The following is a 13,499-nucleotide window of genomic DNA, read 5'->3' on the forward strand; positions in this document are numbered from 1 at the left end:
CCTCCAACCTCCCCATAGACCCCCCCCAGACCCCCATAGACCCCACACCGCCCCTCTAGACCCCCACAGACCCCCTATAGACCCCCCCATAAACCTCCTAGAGACCCACCAGACCCCCATAGACCCCCCCAAACCCCTATAGACCCCCCCAGACTCCCTATAGACCCCCCATAGACCCCTCCAGACTCTCCATAGACCCCCTCCAGACCCCCTATAGACCCCTCCAGCCTCCCCATAGACCCCCCCAGACCCCCTATAGACCCCTCCAGACTCCCCATAGACCCCCCAGACCCCCCCAAACCCCTGTAGACCCCCCATAGACCCCCTATAGACTCACCCAGACCCCTCCAAGACCCCCCCAATTCCCCTCAGGACCCCCCTAAGCACCTCCAGACCCCCCCATAGACCCCCTCCAGACCCCCATAGACCCCCCCCAAACCCCCATAGACCCCCCCAAACTCCCCTATAGACCCCCATAGACCCCCTCCAGACCCCCATAGACCCCCCCAAACCCCCATAGACCCCCCCAAACTCCCCTATAGACCCCCACAGACCCCCTCCAGACCCCCATAGACCCCCCCAAACCCCCATAGACCCCCCCAAACTCACCCATAGACCCCCCCAGACCCCCATAGACCCCCCCAAACCCCCATAGACCCCCATAGACCCCCCAAACCCCCCATAGACCCCCCCCAAACTCACCCATAGACCCCCCCCAGACCCCCACAGACCCCCCCAAACCCCCATAGACCCCCCCCAAACCCCCATAGACCCCCCCCAAACCCCCACAGACCCCCCCCAAACTCACCCATAGACCCCTATAGACCCCCCCTCACCTTGCAGGCCTTGGGGTGCCGCTGGCGGGGGCTCCCCTGGGTGCTGCTCACCAGGTCCCCCCCGGGGGAGTCGGCGCGGGTGGAGTCGGGGAGGGGGCTGTTCCGGGGGGGCCGCAGCGCCCCGGCCCCCCCCCCCCCCCCGCCCCCCGCCGCCCCCTCCTCATCCTCATCCTCCGAGCCCACGCTGTGCACCTCGATGCAGGGGCTGGGGGGGGGCACAGCGCTGTTACCCCCCCCCCCATTTACCCCCATAGACACCCCCCCCCCCAGGACCCCCCTAGAGATACCTTCAGACCCCCCCCCCCCAGCACCCCCATAGAACCCCCCATAGACCCCCAAACCCCCCTTAGGATCCTTCAACCCCCCCCATAGACCCCCTTAGACCCCCCCAGGACCCCCCCCAGCACCCCATAGACCCCCCCAGACCCTCATTAGGACCCTCCAACCCCCCCATAGACCCCCTTAAACCCTCCCTAACACCCCTCAACCCCCTATAGACCCCCCCATGGACCCCCTATAGACCCCCCTCATAGACCCGCCAGCACCCCCAGCCCCCCATAGACCCCCTTAGACCCCCCCAGGACCCTCCAAACCCCATCTAGACCCCCCCAGGACCCCCCCCAAGCAGCCTCAGCCCCCCATAGACCCCCCCAGCCCCCCCTGGAACCCTTGATACCTGCCCATAGACCCCCCAAACCCCCCTTAGGACCCTCCAGCCCCCCCCATAGACCCCCCCAGCACCCCCATAGACCCCATTAGACCCCCCCAGGACCCTCCAAACCCCATCTAAGACCCCCCCAGGACCCCCCCCCACCATCTCCAGCCCCCCATAGACCCCCTTAGACCCCCCCCAGAACCCCCAATACCTGCCCATAGACCCCCCCCACAGCCCCCATAAACGCCCCCAAACCCCTTCTAAGACCCTCCAACCCCCCCATAGACCCCCCCCATATACCCCGCTATAGACCCCCCCCATATACCCCGCTATAGACCCCCCCCATATACCCCCCTATAGACCCCCCCCTCATATACCCCCCTATGGACCCCCCCCATATACCCCCCTATAGACACCCCCCCCATATACCACCCTATAGACCCCCCCCCATATACCACCCTATAGACCCCCCCCCATATACCCCCCTATAGACCCCCCCCCATATACCCCCCTATAGACCCCCCCCATATACCCCCCTATAGACCCCCCCCCCATAGCCCCCTCCCTACCTGCCCCCCCCCGGCAGGTCCCTGCGGCTCCGCTTGTGGGGCACCACGGGGGGGTCCCCCCCATCCTCAGCGCTCCCATTGCAACTGGTGGAGCTGATGGCGGCCCCCCCCCTGCCCCCCCCCCCCCCCCGTTCTCCAGCGGGAACCCCCTTTTCCCTGGGGGATGCAGGAAAAGGGGGAGGCGGAAAGCGGGGGGGGGGGCACCGAGCCCTTCCCCAATGGTCCGGAATAGGCCGGGGGGGGGGGGAGGAGGGGGGGGGAGGGAATGAGGGGGGGCGCAGTTGGAGAAGCCCCTTTTGGGGTGGCCTCCGATGCGCCCATGGCGGGGGGGGAGCTCGGGGGGGTCTCATTGGGTTCCATTGGCAACGTCTCGATCTCCAGCATGAAGAGCTCGGGCTCCTTGGGCTCCTCTGGTGCCTTCAGCTCCATGGGGGGGGCACCTTTTTTGGGGGGGGGGGGGACACACACACGGTCAAAGTTGGGGGGGGGGGGGACACCCCGTTATTGTGCCCCACTTATGGGTGCTACTGACCTGGTGCCGCGGCGCTGGTGGCCTCCTCCTGCTCGGCTGGGCCATGGGTGGCATCAAGGGCTGAGGGTGCCCCCGGAGCCTGCCCATGGGTGACGGGGACCTCGGAGGTGGCACCTTCAGCCTCCTCCTTGGCTCTGCCATGGGTGACATTGACCTGGGAAGTGGCACCTTCCTCCTCCTCCTCCTCCTCATGCCCATGGGTGCCACCGAGCGCCAAGGTGGCACCTTCATCCCTCTTGGCTTGGCCATGGGTGATGTTGGCCTTGGAGGTGGCACCTTCATCCCTCTTGGCTTGGCCATGGGTGACGTTGGCCTTGGAGGTGTCACCTTCTTCTTCCTCGAGCCTTCCATAGGTGACATTGGCCTTGGAGGTGTCACCTTCATCCCTCTTGGCTTGGCCATGGGTGCCACCGAGCTCCAAGGTGCCACCTTCATCTTCCTCCTTGACTCTCCCATGGGTGACACGAACCCCGGACGTGCCACCTTCATCTTCCTCCTTGACTCTCCCATGGGTGACGTTGCCCTTTGAGGTGGCACCTTCCTCCTCCTCCTCCTCCTCCTCGCCCTTCCCATGGGTCACATCCACCTTGGAGGTGCCACCTTCATCCTCCTCCCTCCGTCCACGGGGGCTCTGGAGCTCCAAGGGGGCAGCTTCATCCTCCTCCTCCTCCTCCTCCTCCTCAGCCTTCCCATGGGAGCCGTCGGAGCTGTCGCCTTCCTCCTCCTCCTCCTCCTCCTCCTCCTCCTCGTCCGTCTCTTCCTCCGTCTCTTCCTCCTCCTCTTCCTCCCGGGCTTGGCTCCTCCCTGGGTTCCCCTGTTGGACATTGGGGTTCATATGGGCCCTGTCCCCCCCCCCCATGACCATGTCCCATAGACCCCCCCATAACCATCGCCCAATGGGGTGCCCCCCCCGACCACATCCCATGGGTGCCCCCCCATAACCACATCCCATAGGCCCCCCATAACCATCTCCCAATGGGGTGCCCCCCCATAACCACTTCCCAGAGACCCCCCCATAACCACATCCCATAGACCCCCCCATAACTATCTCCTAATGGGGTTCCCCCCCCATAATCATGTCCTAAGTGTCTCCCCCCCATGACCACATCCCATGGGTGCCCCCCCATAACCACTTCCCATAGACCCCCCCATAACCACATCCCATGGGTGCCCCCCCATAACCACATCCCACAGACCCCCCCATAACCATCTCCCAATGGGGTGCCCCCCCCATGACCACGTCCCATGGGTGTCCCCCCATAACCACATCCCATAGACCCCCCCATAACCACCTCCCATGGGTGCCCTCCCCACCCCCTGGGTGCCCCCCCCGCTCCACGGGTGCCCCCCCGCCACATGGCTGCCCTCCTGCCCCACGGGTGCCCCCCCGCCCCATGATTGCCCCCCCATAACCACCTCCCATGGGTGCCCCCCCATAACCACCTCCCATGGGTGCCCCCATGACCCCGCCCCATGGGTGCCCCCCCCGCCCCCTGGGTGCACCCCCGTGACCCCGCCCCCCGGGTGCCCCCCCTGCCCCATGATTGCCCCCCCATAACCACCTCCCATGGGTGCCCCCCCTGCCCCCCGGGTGCCCCCCCATGACCCCATCCCCTGGGTGCCCCCTGCCCCATGGCTGCCCCCCCCGCCCCATGGGTGCCCCCCCTGCCCCATGGCTGCCCCCCCATGACCTCGTCCCCCGGGTGCCCCCCCGCCCCATGGGTGCCCCCCCATGACCCTGCCCCATGGCTGCCTCCCCCTCCCCCCGGGTACTCCCTCTCCCCCATGGGTGCCCCCCTGGATGCCCCCCCACCCCCTGGGTGCCCCCCCATAACCACCTCCCATGGGTGCCACCCCTGCCCCCCGGGTGCCCCCCCATGACCCCGCCCCATGGCTGCCCCCCTGTGACCCCGCCCCCCGGGTACCCCCCTACCCCCGGGTGCCCCCCCATGACCCCCCCCCCCCGGGTGCTCCCCCCGCCCCCCGGGTGCCCCCCCATGACCTCCCCCCCCCGAGTGCCCCCCTCCCCCCCCCCCGGCTGCCCCCCGGGTGCTCCCCCCACCGGGTGCCCCCCGTGACCCCGCCCCCCGTGACCCCGCCCCCCGGTGCCCCCCCCCGCCCCCCGGCTCACCCTGCGCCGCCGCCGGCCGCGCTCCTCCTCCTCGCTCTCGTCCTGCAGCTGCGCGAAGTGGGCGATGACCCGGTCGAGGCGCGTGAGCGCCACCGTGCGGTTCCTGCGCAGCCGCTTCGCCAGCTCCGGGTCCCCCAGCGCCGGGTCCGTGCCTGACCGGGGGGGGGGGGGGGGGGGGCACACACACACACAGGGGGGTTACACGGGGGGGATGGGCACCCAAAGAGCTCCAGCACCTTCTGTGAGCTCCAGCACCCCCTTGGGATCTCCATCATCCTCCATGAGCTCCATCATCCCCTATGAGCTCCATCACCTTCCATGAGCTCCATCACCCCCTATGGGCTTCATCGTCCTTCCATAAGGTCCATCATCTTCTATGGGCTCCATCACACCCTTGTAATCTCCATCACCCTTCCACCATCTCCACTGGCCTCTTGGGATCCCTTCCATGAGCTCCATCATCCCCTTGAGCTCCATCATCTTCCATGAGCTCCATCACCCCCTTGTGATCTCCATCATCCTCCATGAGCTCCACCAGCCTCTATGATCTCCATCACCTTCCATGAGCCCCATCACCCCCTATGGGCTTCATCATCCTTCCATAAGGTCCATCATCTTCTATGGGCTCCATCACCCCCTTGTGATCTCCATCACCCTTCCACCATCTCCATTGGCCTCTTGGGATCCCTTCCATGAGCTCCATCATCCCCTTGAGCTCCATCATCCTTCTATGAGCCCCATCACCCTCCATGAGCTTCATCACCCCCTATGAGCCCCATCACCCTCCATGAGCTCCACTGTCCTCTATGATCCCCATCATCCTTCCATGAGCCCCATCACCCTCCATGAGCCCCATCACCCTCCATGAGCTCCACCACCTTCTATGAGCCCCATCACCCTCTTGTGATCTCCATCACCCTTCCACCATCTCCACTGGCCTCTTGGGATCCCTTCCATGAGCTCCATCATCCCCTTGAGCTCCATCACCCTCCATGAGCTCCACTGTCCTCTATGAGCCCCATCATCCTTCTATGAGCTCCATCACCTTCCATGAGCTCCATCACCCCCTTGGGATCTCCATCATCCTCCATGAGCTCCACCAGCCTCTATGAGCTCCATCACCCTTCCATGAGCTCCATCACACCCTATGAGCTCCATCAGCCCCTATGAGCTCCATCACCCTCCTATTGAGCTCCATCACCTTCTATGAGCTCCATCACCCCCTATGGGCTTCATCATCCTTCCATAAGGTCCATCATCTTCTATGGGCTCCATCGCCCCCTTGTGATCTCCATCATCCTTCCAGAAGATCCATCACCTTCTATGAGCTCCATCACCCTCTACGAGCTCCATCACCCTCCTATTGAGATCCATCAGCCCCTATGAGCTCCATCACCCTCTACGAGCTCCATCATCCTCCATGAGCTCCATCACCCCCCATGAGCTCCATCATCCTTCTATGAACTCCACCACCCTCCATGAGCATCATCATTCTCTATGAGCTCCATCACCTTCTATGAGCTCCATCACTCTCCATGAGCCCCATCACCCCCTTGGGATCTCCATCATCCTCTATGAGCTCCACCAGCCTCTATGAGCTCCATCACCCCCTTGTGATCTCCATCATCCTTCCACCATCTCCATTGGCCTCTTGTGATCTCTTCCATGAGCTCCATCATCCCCTCGAGCTCCATCACCCCCTTGTGACCTCCATCACCCTCCATGAGCCCCATCGCCCTCTATGACCTCCATCACCCCCTTGTGATTTCCATCACCCCCTTGTGAGCTCCATCACCCTCTATGAGCCCCATCACCCCCTTGTGATCTCCATCATCCTTTCATGAGCCCCATCACCCTCCAGGAGCTCCATCATCCTTCTATTGAGCTCCATCACCTTCTATGAGCTCCACCATCCTCCATAAGCCCCATTACCCTCTATGAACTTCATCACCCCCTTGTGATCTCCATCATCCTTCCATAAGCTCCATCACCCTCCATGATCCCCATCACCCCCCTATGAGCTCCATCACCCCCTATGAGCTCCATCACCTTCTATGAGCTCCACCACCCTCCATGAGCATCATTAGTCTCTATGAGCTCCACCACCCTCCATGAACCCCATCACCCTTCTATGAGCTCCATCACTCCCCTGTGATCTCCATCACCCTCCATGAGCTCCATCACCCTCTATGAGCCCCATCACCCCCTTGTGATCTCCACCACCTCTCCACGAGCTCCATCACCCTCCATGAGCCCCATCACCCTTCCATAAGCTCCATCACCCTTCTATGAGCTCCATCACTCCCCTGTGATGTCCATCACCCTCCATGAGCTGCATCACCCTCTATGAGCCCCATCACCCCCTTGTGATCTCCACCACCTCTCCACGAGCTCCATCACCCTCCATGAGCTCCATCACCCTCCCCCACCCCCCCCGTCCCCCCCTCACCAGGCCGATACTGATCCGTGAGGTGACTCCCGAAGTTGTAGACCAGGTCGAGGTGCCTCCTCTCCTGCAGACGGTTGCCCACCTCCCGGAAGGCATCTTGAGCCATGTTCTCCATGTGCTTCCGAGCCAACCCCAACCCGTGGCGCCCGTTGGCTTTTTGGATGACCTTGAGGATGTCGCTGTAGTCGGGGAACACCTCGGGGCGGTTGATGAAGCGCTCGATGCGCCGGTTCACCTCGGGGTAACGGGTACCGCGATAGGGGATGCGTTGCTCCAACACCCGTCCCGTCAAACTGCTGCAACGCTTCAGCTCGCACAACCGCTGGAAGATCCTCATCATCCTCCTCTTGAGGCGGCTTTCCTGGAGATAAGCCGAGTCCTCGCTGTCCAGCTCGGCCAAATCCAGCTCCCGCTCCTGCAGGCGCCGGATCTCCCCCGTGTACACCCGTAGCAGGTTCTCCAAGTAGCGAATCTGCCGCTTGGAACCGGTGGGAGATGAAGACGACGTTGTTGAGGAGGTGGCTTCTGGATGAGGTTCCGGAGGAGGTTCCGGAGGAGGGTGAGGATGGGTGCTGGGTGCTGAGGCCAAGGGTAACTTGCGGCGCAGGGTGTGAGCTTTGAGGGTGGTGCAGAGCTCGTTGATGTAGACGTAGACCTTGTTGCGGCGCAGGCGCACGCGGCTCAAGCAGCGGCTCAGCACGTTGTGGAGCTCCGCCGAGGCCAAGAAGCTGGATGTGGCCTTTTGGTGGCGGCTGCAAAGGAAGGGGATGACCTCCGGGTGGTCCTCGGTCAGGTGGGTGCAGAGCTCCAGGAACTGGAAATGGGGTGAGAAGGGTGAGGGGAGAATAAAGGGGGAGACCCCAAAGAGGACGCAGAAGGGGTGGAGGCCACAAGGAGGATGTAAAAGGGGGTGAATGGGGAGATGGAGGCACCAAGGAGGACACGGAAGGGATGGAGAAGAGATGGAGACACCAAGGAGGATGTAAGAGGTGATGAATGGGGAGATGGAGACACCAAAGAAGACATAAGAGGGGATGGAGACCCCAAAAAGGACATAAAGGAGATGGAGAAGGGATGGAGACCCCAAAGTTGACATAGAGGGGATGGAGAAGGAGGATGTAAGAGGTGATGAATGGGGAGATGGAGACACCAAGGAGGACACGGAAGGGATGGAGAAGAGATGGAGACACCAAGGAGGACACAGAAGGGATGGAGACCCCAAGGAGGACATAAGAGGGGATGGAGAAGAGGTGGAGACCACAAGGAGGACATAGAGAGGATGGAGACCCCAAGGAGGATGTAAGAGGGGATGAATGGGGAGATGGAGACACCAAGGAGGACACAGAGGGGATGGAGACCTCAAAGAGGACACAGAGGGGATGGAGACCTCAAAGAGGACACAGAGGGGATGGAGACCCCAAGGAGAACATAGAGGAGATGGAGACCTCAAGGAGAACATAGAGCAGATGGAGACCCCAAGGAGAACATAGAGCAGATGGAGACCCCAAGGAGGACATAGACGGGATGGAGACCCCAAGGAGGACACAGAGGGGATGGAGACCTCAAAGAGGACACAGAGGGGATGGAGACCCCAAGGAGGACATAGACGGGATGGAGACCTCAAAGAGGACACAGAGGGGATGGAGACCCCAAGGAGAACATAGAGGAGATGGAGACCCCAAGGAGGACACAGAGGAGATGGAGACCTCAAGGAGGACATAGAGGAGATGGAGACCCCAAGGAGAACATAGAGGAGATGGAGACCCCAAGGAGGACACAAGAGGTGGCGCAGGGGCCCAGGGAGAAGCCGGGACGAGGTGACAGGGACGTGGCAAAGGGGAGATGGAGGCTCCGGCTCTGGTGACGCCCCAAGAGCTGACACCCCAAGAGATGAAACCCAAGAGGTGACACCCCAAAAGGTGCCACCAAAGGGAGGTGACACCCCAAAGACATGACACACAAGAGATGACACCCCAAGGAGGTGACACCCCAAGGAGGTGACACCAAAGAAGGTGTCACCAAAAGGAGGTGACACCCAAGAGATGACACCCAAAGAGGTGACACCCCAAAAGGTGCCACCAAGGGAGATGACACCCCGAAGAGCTGCCACCAAAGGGAGGTGACACCCCAAGAGATGACACCCCAAGAGATGACACCCCAAAAGGTGCCACCAAGGAGATGACACCCCAAGAGATGACACCCAAGAGGTGACACCAAAGAAGGTGCCACCAAAAGGAGGTGACACCCAAGAGATGACACCCAAGAGGTGACACCCCAAAAGGTGCCACCAAGGAGATGACACCCAAAGAGGTGACACCCCAAAATGTGCCACCAAAGGAGATGACACCCCAAGAGGTGCCACCCCAAGAGATGACACCCAAAGAGGTGACACCCCAAAAGGTGCCCCCCAAGAGGTGCCCCCCAAGAGATGACACCCAAAAGGTGCCCCCCAAAAGGTGTCACCCCAAAAGGTGCCCCCCAAAGAAGTGCCCCCCCCGCCCCCCCCTCACCTCTCCGAAGAGCCGCTCATTCTCTGCCCTGTGCCCCCCCCCTTTGCCCCCCCCCCCGCTCTGGGGGGGGCCCGGGGGGGCGCTGGGGGGTTCCCCATTGCTGGGGGGGGTCCCCGAGGGCCCGGGGGGGGGCCCCTCGTCCTCGTCGTCCAACACGATGACGCTGCCGGGGGGGGCGGCCGCCATGGGGGGGGGCAACGGGGGCGCCCCAGGACACGGGCACCCCCCCCCGGAGCCGCGCGGGGGAGCCTGGGGGGGGGAAGGGGGGGTCAGGACCCCAAAATAGCCCCATTGAGCCCCGAAACAGCCCCATTGAACCCCGAAACAGCCCCATTGAACCCCGAAATACCCCCCCGGCCCCAAAATAGTCCCATTGAGCCCCAAAACAGCCCCATTGAACCCCAAAATGCCCCCCCGGACCCCAAAATAGCCCCATTGAACCCCGAAACAGCCCCATTGAGCCCCGAAATAGCCCCATTGAACACCAAAACAGCCCCATTGAACCCCAAAATGCCCCCCCGGACCCCAAAATAGCCCCATTGAACCCCAAAACAGCCCCATTGTGCCCCAAAATAGCCCCATTGAACCCCAAACCAGCCCCATTGAGCCCCAAAACAGCCCCATTGAGCCCCAAAACAGCCCCGTTGAACCCCAAAATGCCCCCCCGGACCCCAAAATAGCCCCATTGTGCCCCAAAATCATCCCCCTGCACCCCAAAATAGCCCCACTGAACCCCAAAATAGCCCCATTGTGCCCCAAAATGCCCCCCCAGACCCCAAAATAGGCCCATTGAACCCCAAAATAGTCCCATTGAGCCCCAAATAGCCCCATTGAGCCCAAAAATACCCCCCCCAGACCCCAAAATACCCCCCCTGCACCCCAAAATATCCCCTTGGACCCCAAAATGGCCCATTGAACCCTGAAATACCCCCCCTGTACCCCAAAATAGCCCCATTGTGCCCCAAAATAGCCCCCAGACCCCAAAATAGCCCCATTGAACCCCAAAATAGCCCCATTGAACCCCAAAATCACCCCCCTGGACCCCAAAATAGCCCCCTTGAACCCCAAATTGCCCCATTGAACCCCAAAATGCCCCCCCAGACCCCAAAATAGCCCCATTGAACCCAAAAATAGCCCCCTGGACCCCAAAATAGCCCCATTGAACCCCAAAATAGCCCCATTGCACCCCAAAATGCCCCCCCGGACCCCAAAACAGCCCCATTGAGCCCCAAAATACCCCCCCAGACCCCAAAATAGCCCCATTGAACCCCAAAATAGCCCCATTGAGCCCCGAAATAGCCCCGTTGTGCCCCAAAATAGTCCCATTGAGCCCCAAAATGCCCCCCCGGACCCTAAAATAAGCCCATTGAACCCCAAAATAGCCCCCCCGGACCCAAAATAGTCCCATTGAACCCCAAAATAGCCCCCCCGGACCCAAAATAGTCCCATTGTACCCCAAAATGCCCCCCCGGACCCCAAAATAGGCCCACTGTACCCCAAAATACCCCCCGGACCCCAAAATAGGCCCATTGAACCCCAAAATAGCCCCCCCGACCCCAAAATAGCCCCATTGAACCCCAAAATGCCCCCCTGGACCCCAAAATAGCCCCACTGAACCCCAAAATAGCCCCATTGCGCCCCAAAATACCCCCCAGATCCCAAAATAGCCCCATTGAACCCCGAAATACCCCCCCTGGACCCCAAAACAGCCCCATTGTGCCCCAAGATAGCCCCCCTGCACCCCAAAAGAGCCCCCCGGACCCCAAAACTCCCTGTGCACCCCATAATCTGACACCCCAAACCCATCCTGAACCCCCAAATACCCCCCATTGCACCCCAGTATTGGCCCTGCACCCCAAAACCTGCACCCCAATACCCACCAGCACCCCAAAATAACCCATTATAATGGTCTCTGCACCCCAAAACCCCACCTGAACCCCATTATCCACACCCCAAACCCATCCTGAACCCCCAAACTCCCCAATTGCACCCCAATATTGCCTCTGCACCCCAAAACCTGCACCCCAACACCCCAAGCCCCTCATTATATTGGGCTCTACACCCCAAAACCCACCCGAACCCCATTATTTGCACCCCAAAACTAACGTGTAACCCCCAAACACCTCCATTACACCCCAATATTGCCTCTGCACCCCAAAACCTACACCCCAGCACCCCAAAAACCCCCATTACAATGGGCTCTGCACCCCAAACCCCACTGAACCCCAATATCCACCCCCCAAACCCATCCTGAACCCCCAAACCCCCCCATCGCCCCCCAAACCGCCCCCCCCATCACCAGCACCCAAACCCCTCCTTCCCCTTTGCTCTGCACCCCAACACCCCCCATTTACCAGCCCCACCCCCCCTCCCCGCACCCCCAAACCCTCCCCCCCCGGCCCCGGGGCCTATCCCGGGCCTGTCCCCCCCCCCGATCCCTCCGTGTCCCCGCCCCATTCCCGGTGCCCCCCCGCCCCATTCCCAATGTCTCCCCCTATTCCCGGTGGCCCCCCCCCCCCCGTTACCGGTCGCCCCCCCGGCCCCGCCCCCTCCCGCCGGTGGCCCCGCCCCCTCCCGCCGCTCACCTCGGTCCCGTTCCGGCGCCGCCGCACCGACCGGCCGCCGCCGCCGCCGACTGCGCAAGACCGGAAGTTACTTCCGTCGGAGATTGTGGGCGCCGCCATGACACCGTACAACCGGCGTGGGCAGCCAATCAGAGCGCGGCGTTTCATCCGGGGATTCCAGCCGCCGTCAGACAACGGGAGTACGGGAGACGGCGGGGAGAAGGGCGCCGCCATTTTAGTCTCACCCCCCCCCAACGCCACCACCCGGTCCTCAGCACCGCGGCGAGCACCGGGAACCGGAGCCGGGACCGGGGATGGGGCCTGGGCCCGGTCCGGCAGCGCCGGCCCCGCCGCTGAGGGCTGAGTGGCCGGACAAGCGGGTACCGCGCAGGCGCGGAGGCGGGCGGTTAAAATGGCGGCGGCCTGTAGCGCTACGGTGGCCGAGAGGGGGCGGCGACGGGCGCCCCCTGCTGGCGCGTTGGCGATAAAGGCGTGAATGAAGGTTCAAAAAAGCACAAGTTTTAAGGCAGGATTTCACCAAAAATGAGATATTTCAAAGGAAAAGAGGGTGGGGGAAGGGAGAGGAGCGTCCCGGGGGGGGATTTGGGGGTTAATTCCTCAAAAATGACATTAATTCCTCATAAATTTTGTTAATTCTTCATAAACGTTGTTACATCCTCATAAATTTCATTAATTCTTCGTAAATGTTGTTAATTCCTCATAAATTTCATTAATTCCTCAGAAGTGTCGTTAATTCTTCATTAGTTTTGTTAATTCTTCATAAATTTCATTAATTCCTCATAAATTTCGTTAATTCCTCATAAATGTCATTAATTCCTCATAAATGTCGTTAATTCTTCATTAATTTTGTTAATTCCTCATAAATTTCTTTACTTCCTCATAAATGTCGTTAATTTCTCCTTGATTTCATTCATTCTCTTTTACTTCCTCTTCACTTCTCTTAAATCCTGTTTTAATTCTTCTCATTTCATTCCAATTTTCTTAATTCCTCTTTTTTCCTTCGATTTCATTATTCCTCTTCTTTTAGTTCTTTAATTGCATTAATTCTTTTTGAATTTATCACCTTTTTCCCCTGTTTTGGGGGCTTTAAGCATCGTTTTATCAATAGGTTGATTTAACAATTATTTTATAACCTTATTTTGAGAAAATGACGTCATTACTTGAGAACATTTAGTGATTTTTAAACAATCTCTTTCCCATATTATAAATTTCTTTTCATTTTATGAATTATT

The 13,499-nt window shown here is 60.6% G+C and overlaps 1 protein-coding gene across 2 annotated transcripts in view; it reads right to left on the reverse strand.

The window, feature by feature from the left end:
- Positions 1-986: 986 nt before the first annotated feature.
- The window catches only part of DAXX (death domain associated protein), a 33,354-nt gene continuing 20,841 nt past the window's right edge, over positions 987-13,499 (reverse strand). The window contains exons 1-8 of one of the 2 annotated variants that reach the window (XM_030475350.1): positions 12,268-12,610; positions 9,683-9,931; positions 7,173-7,986; positions 4,724-4,875; positions 3,171-3,406; positions 2,593-2,999; positions 2,061-2,500; positions 987-1,041 (exon numbers count right to left, since the gene is read on the reverse strand). In XM_030475350.1, coding sequence (XP_030331210.1) covers positions 2,127-2,500; positions 2,593-2,999; positions 3,171-3,406; positions 4,724-4,875; positions 7,173-7,986; positions 9,683-9,931; positions 12,268-12,480 — 2,445 coding nt within the window. In that variant the 5' untranslated portion in view covers positions 12,481-12,610 and the 3' untranslated portion in view covers positions 987-1,041; positions 2,061-2,126. Of the gene's footprint in view, positions 1,042-2,060; positions 2,501-2,592; positions 3,000-3,170; positions 3,407-4,723; positions 4,876-7,172; positions 7,987-9,682; positions 9,932-12,267; positions 12,611-13,499 lie in introns of those variants that run through there. The other variant, XM_032919741.1, reaches the window with a different exon arrangement.

This window comes from Strigops habroptila, unplaced genomic scaffold (assembly GCF_004027225.2).
Source record: "Strigops habroptila isolate Jane unplaced genomic scaffold, bStrHab1.2.pri NW_022045635.1_ctg1, whole genome shotgun sequence".
Taxonomy (NCBI): domain Eukaryota; kingdom Metazoa; phylum Chordata; class Aves; order Psittaciformes; family Psittacidae; genus Strigops; species Strigops habroptila.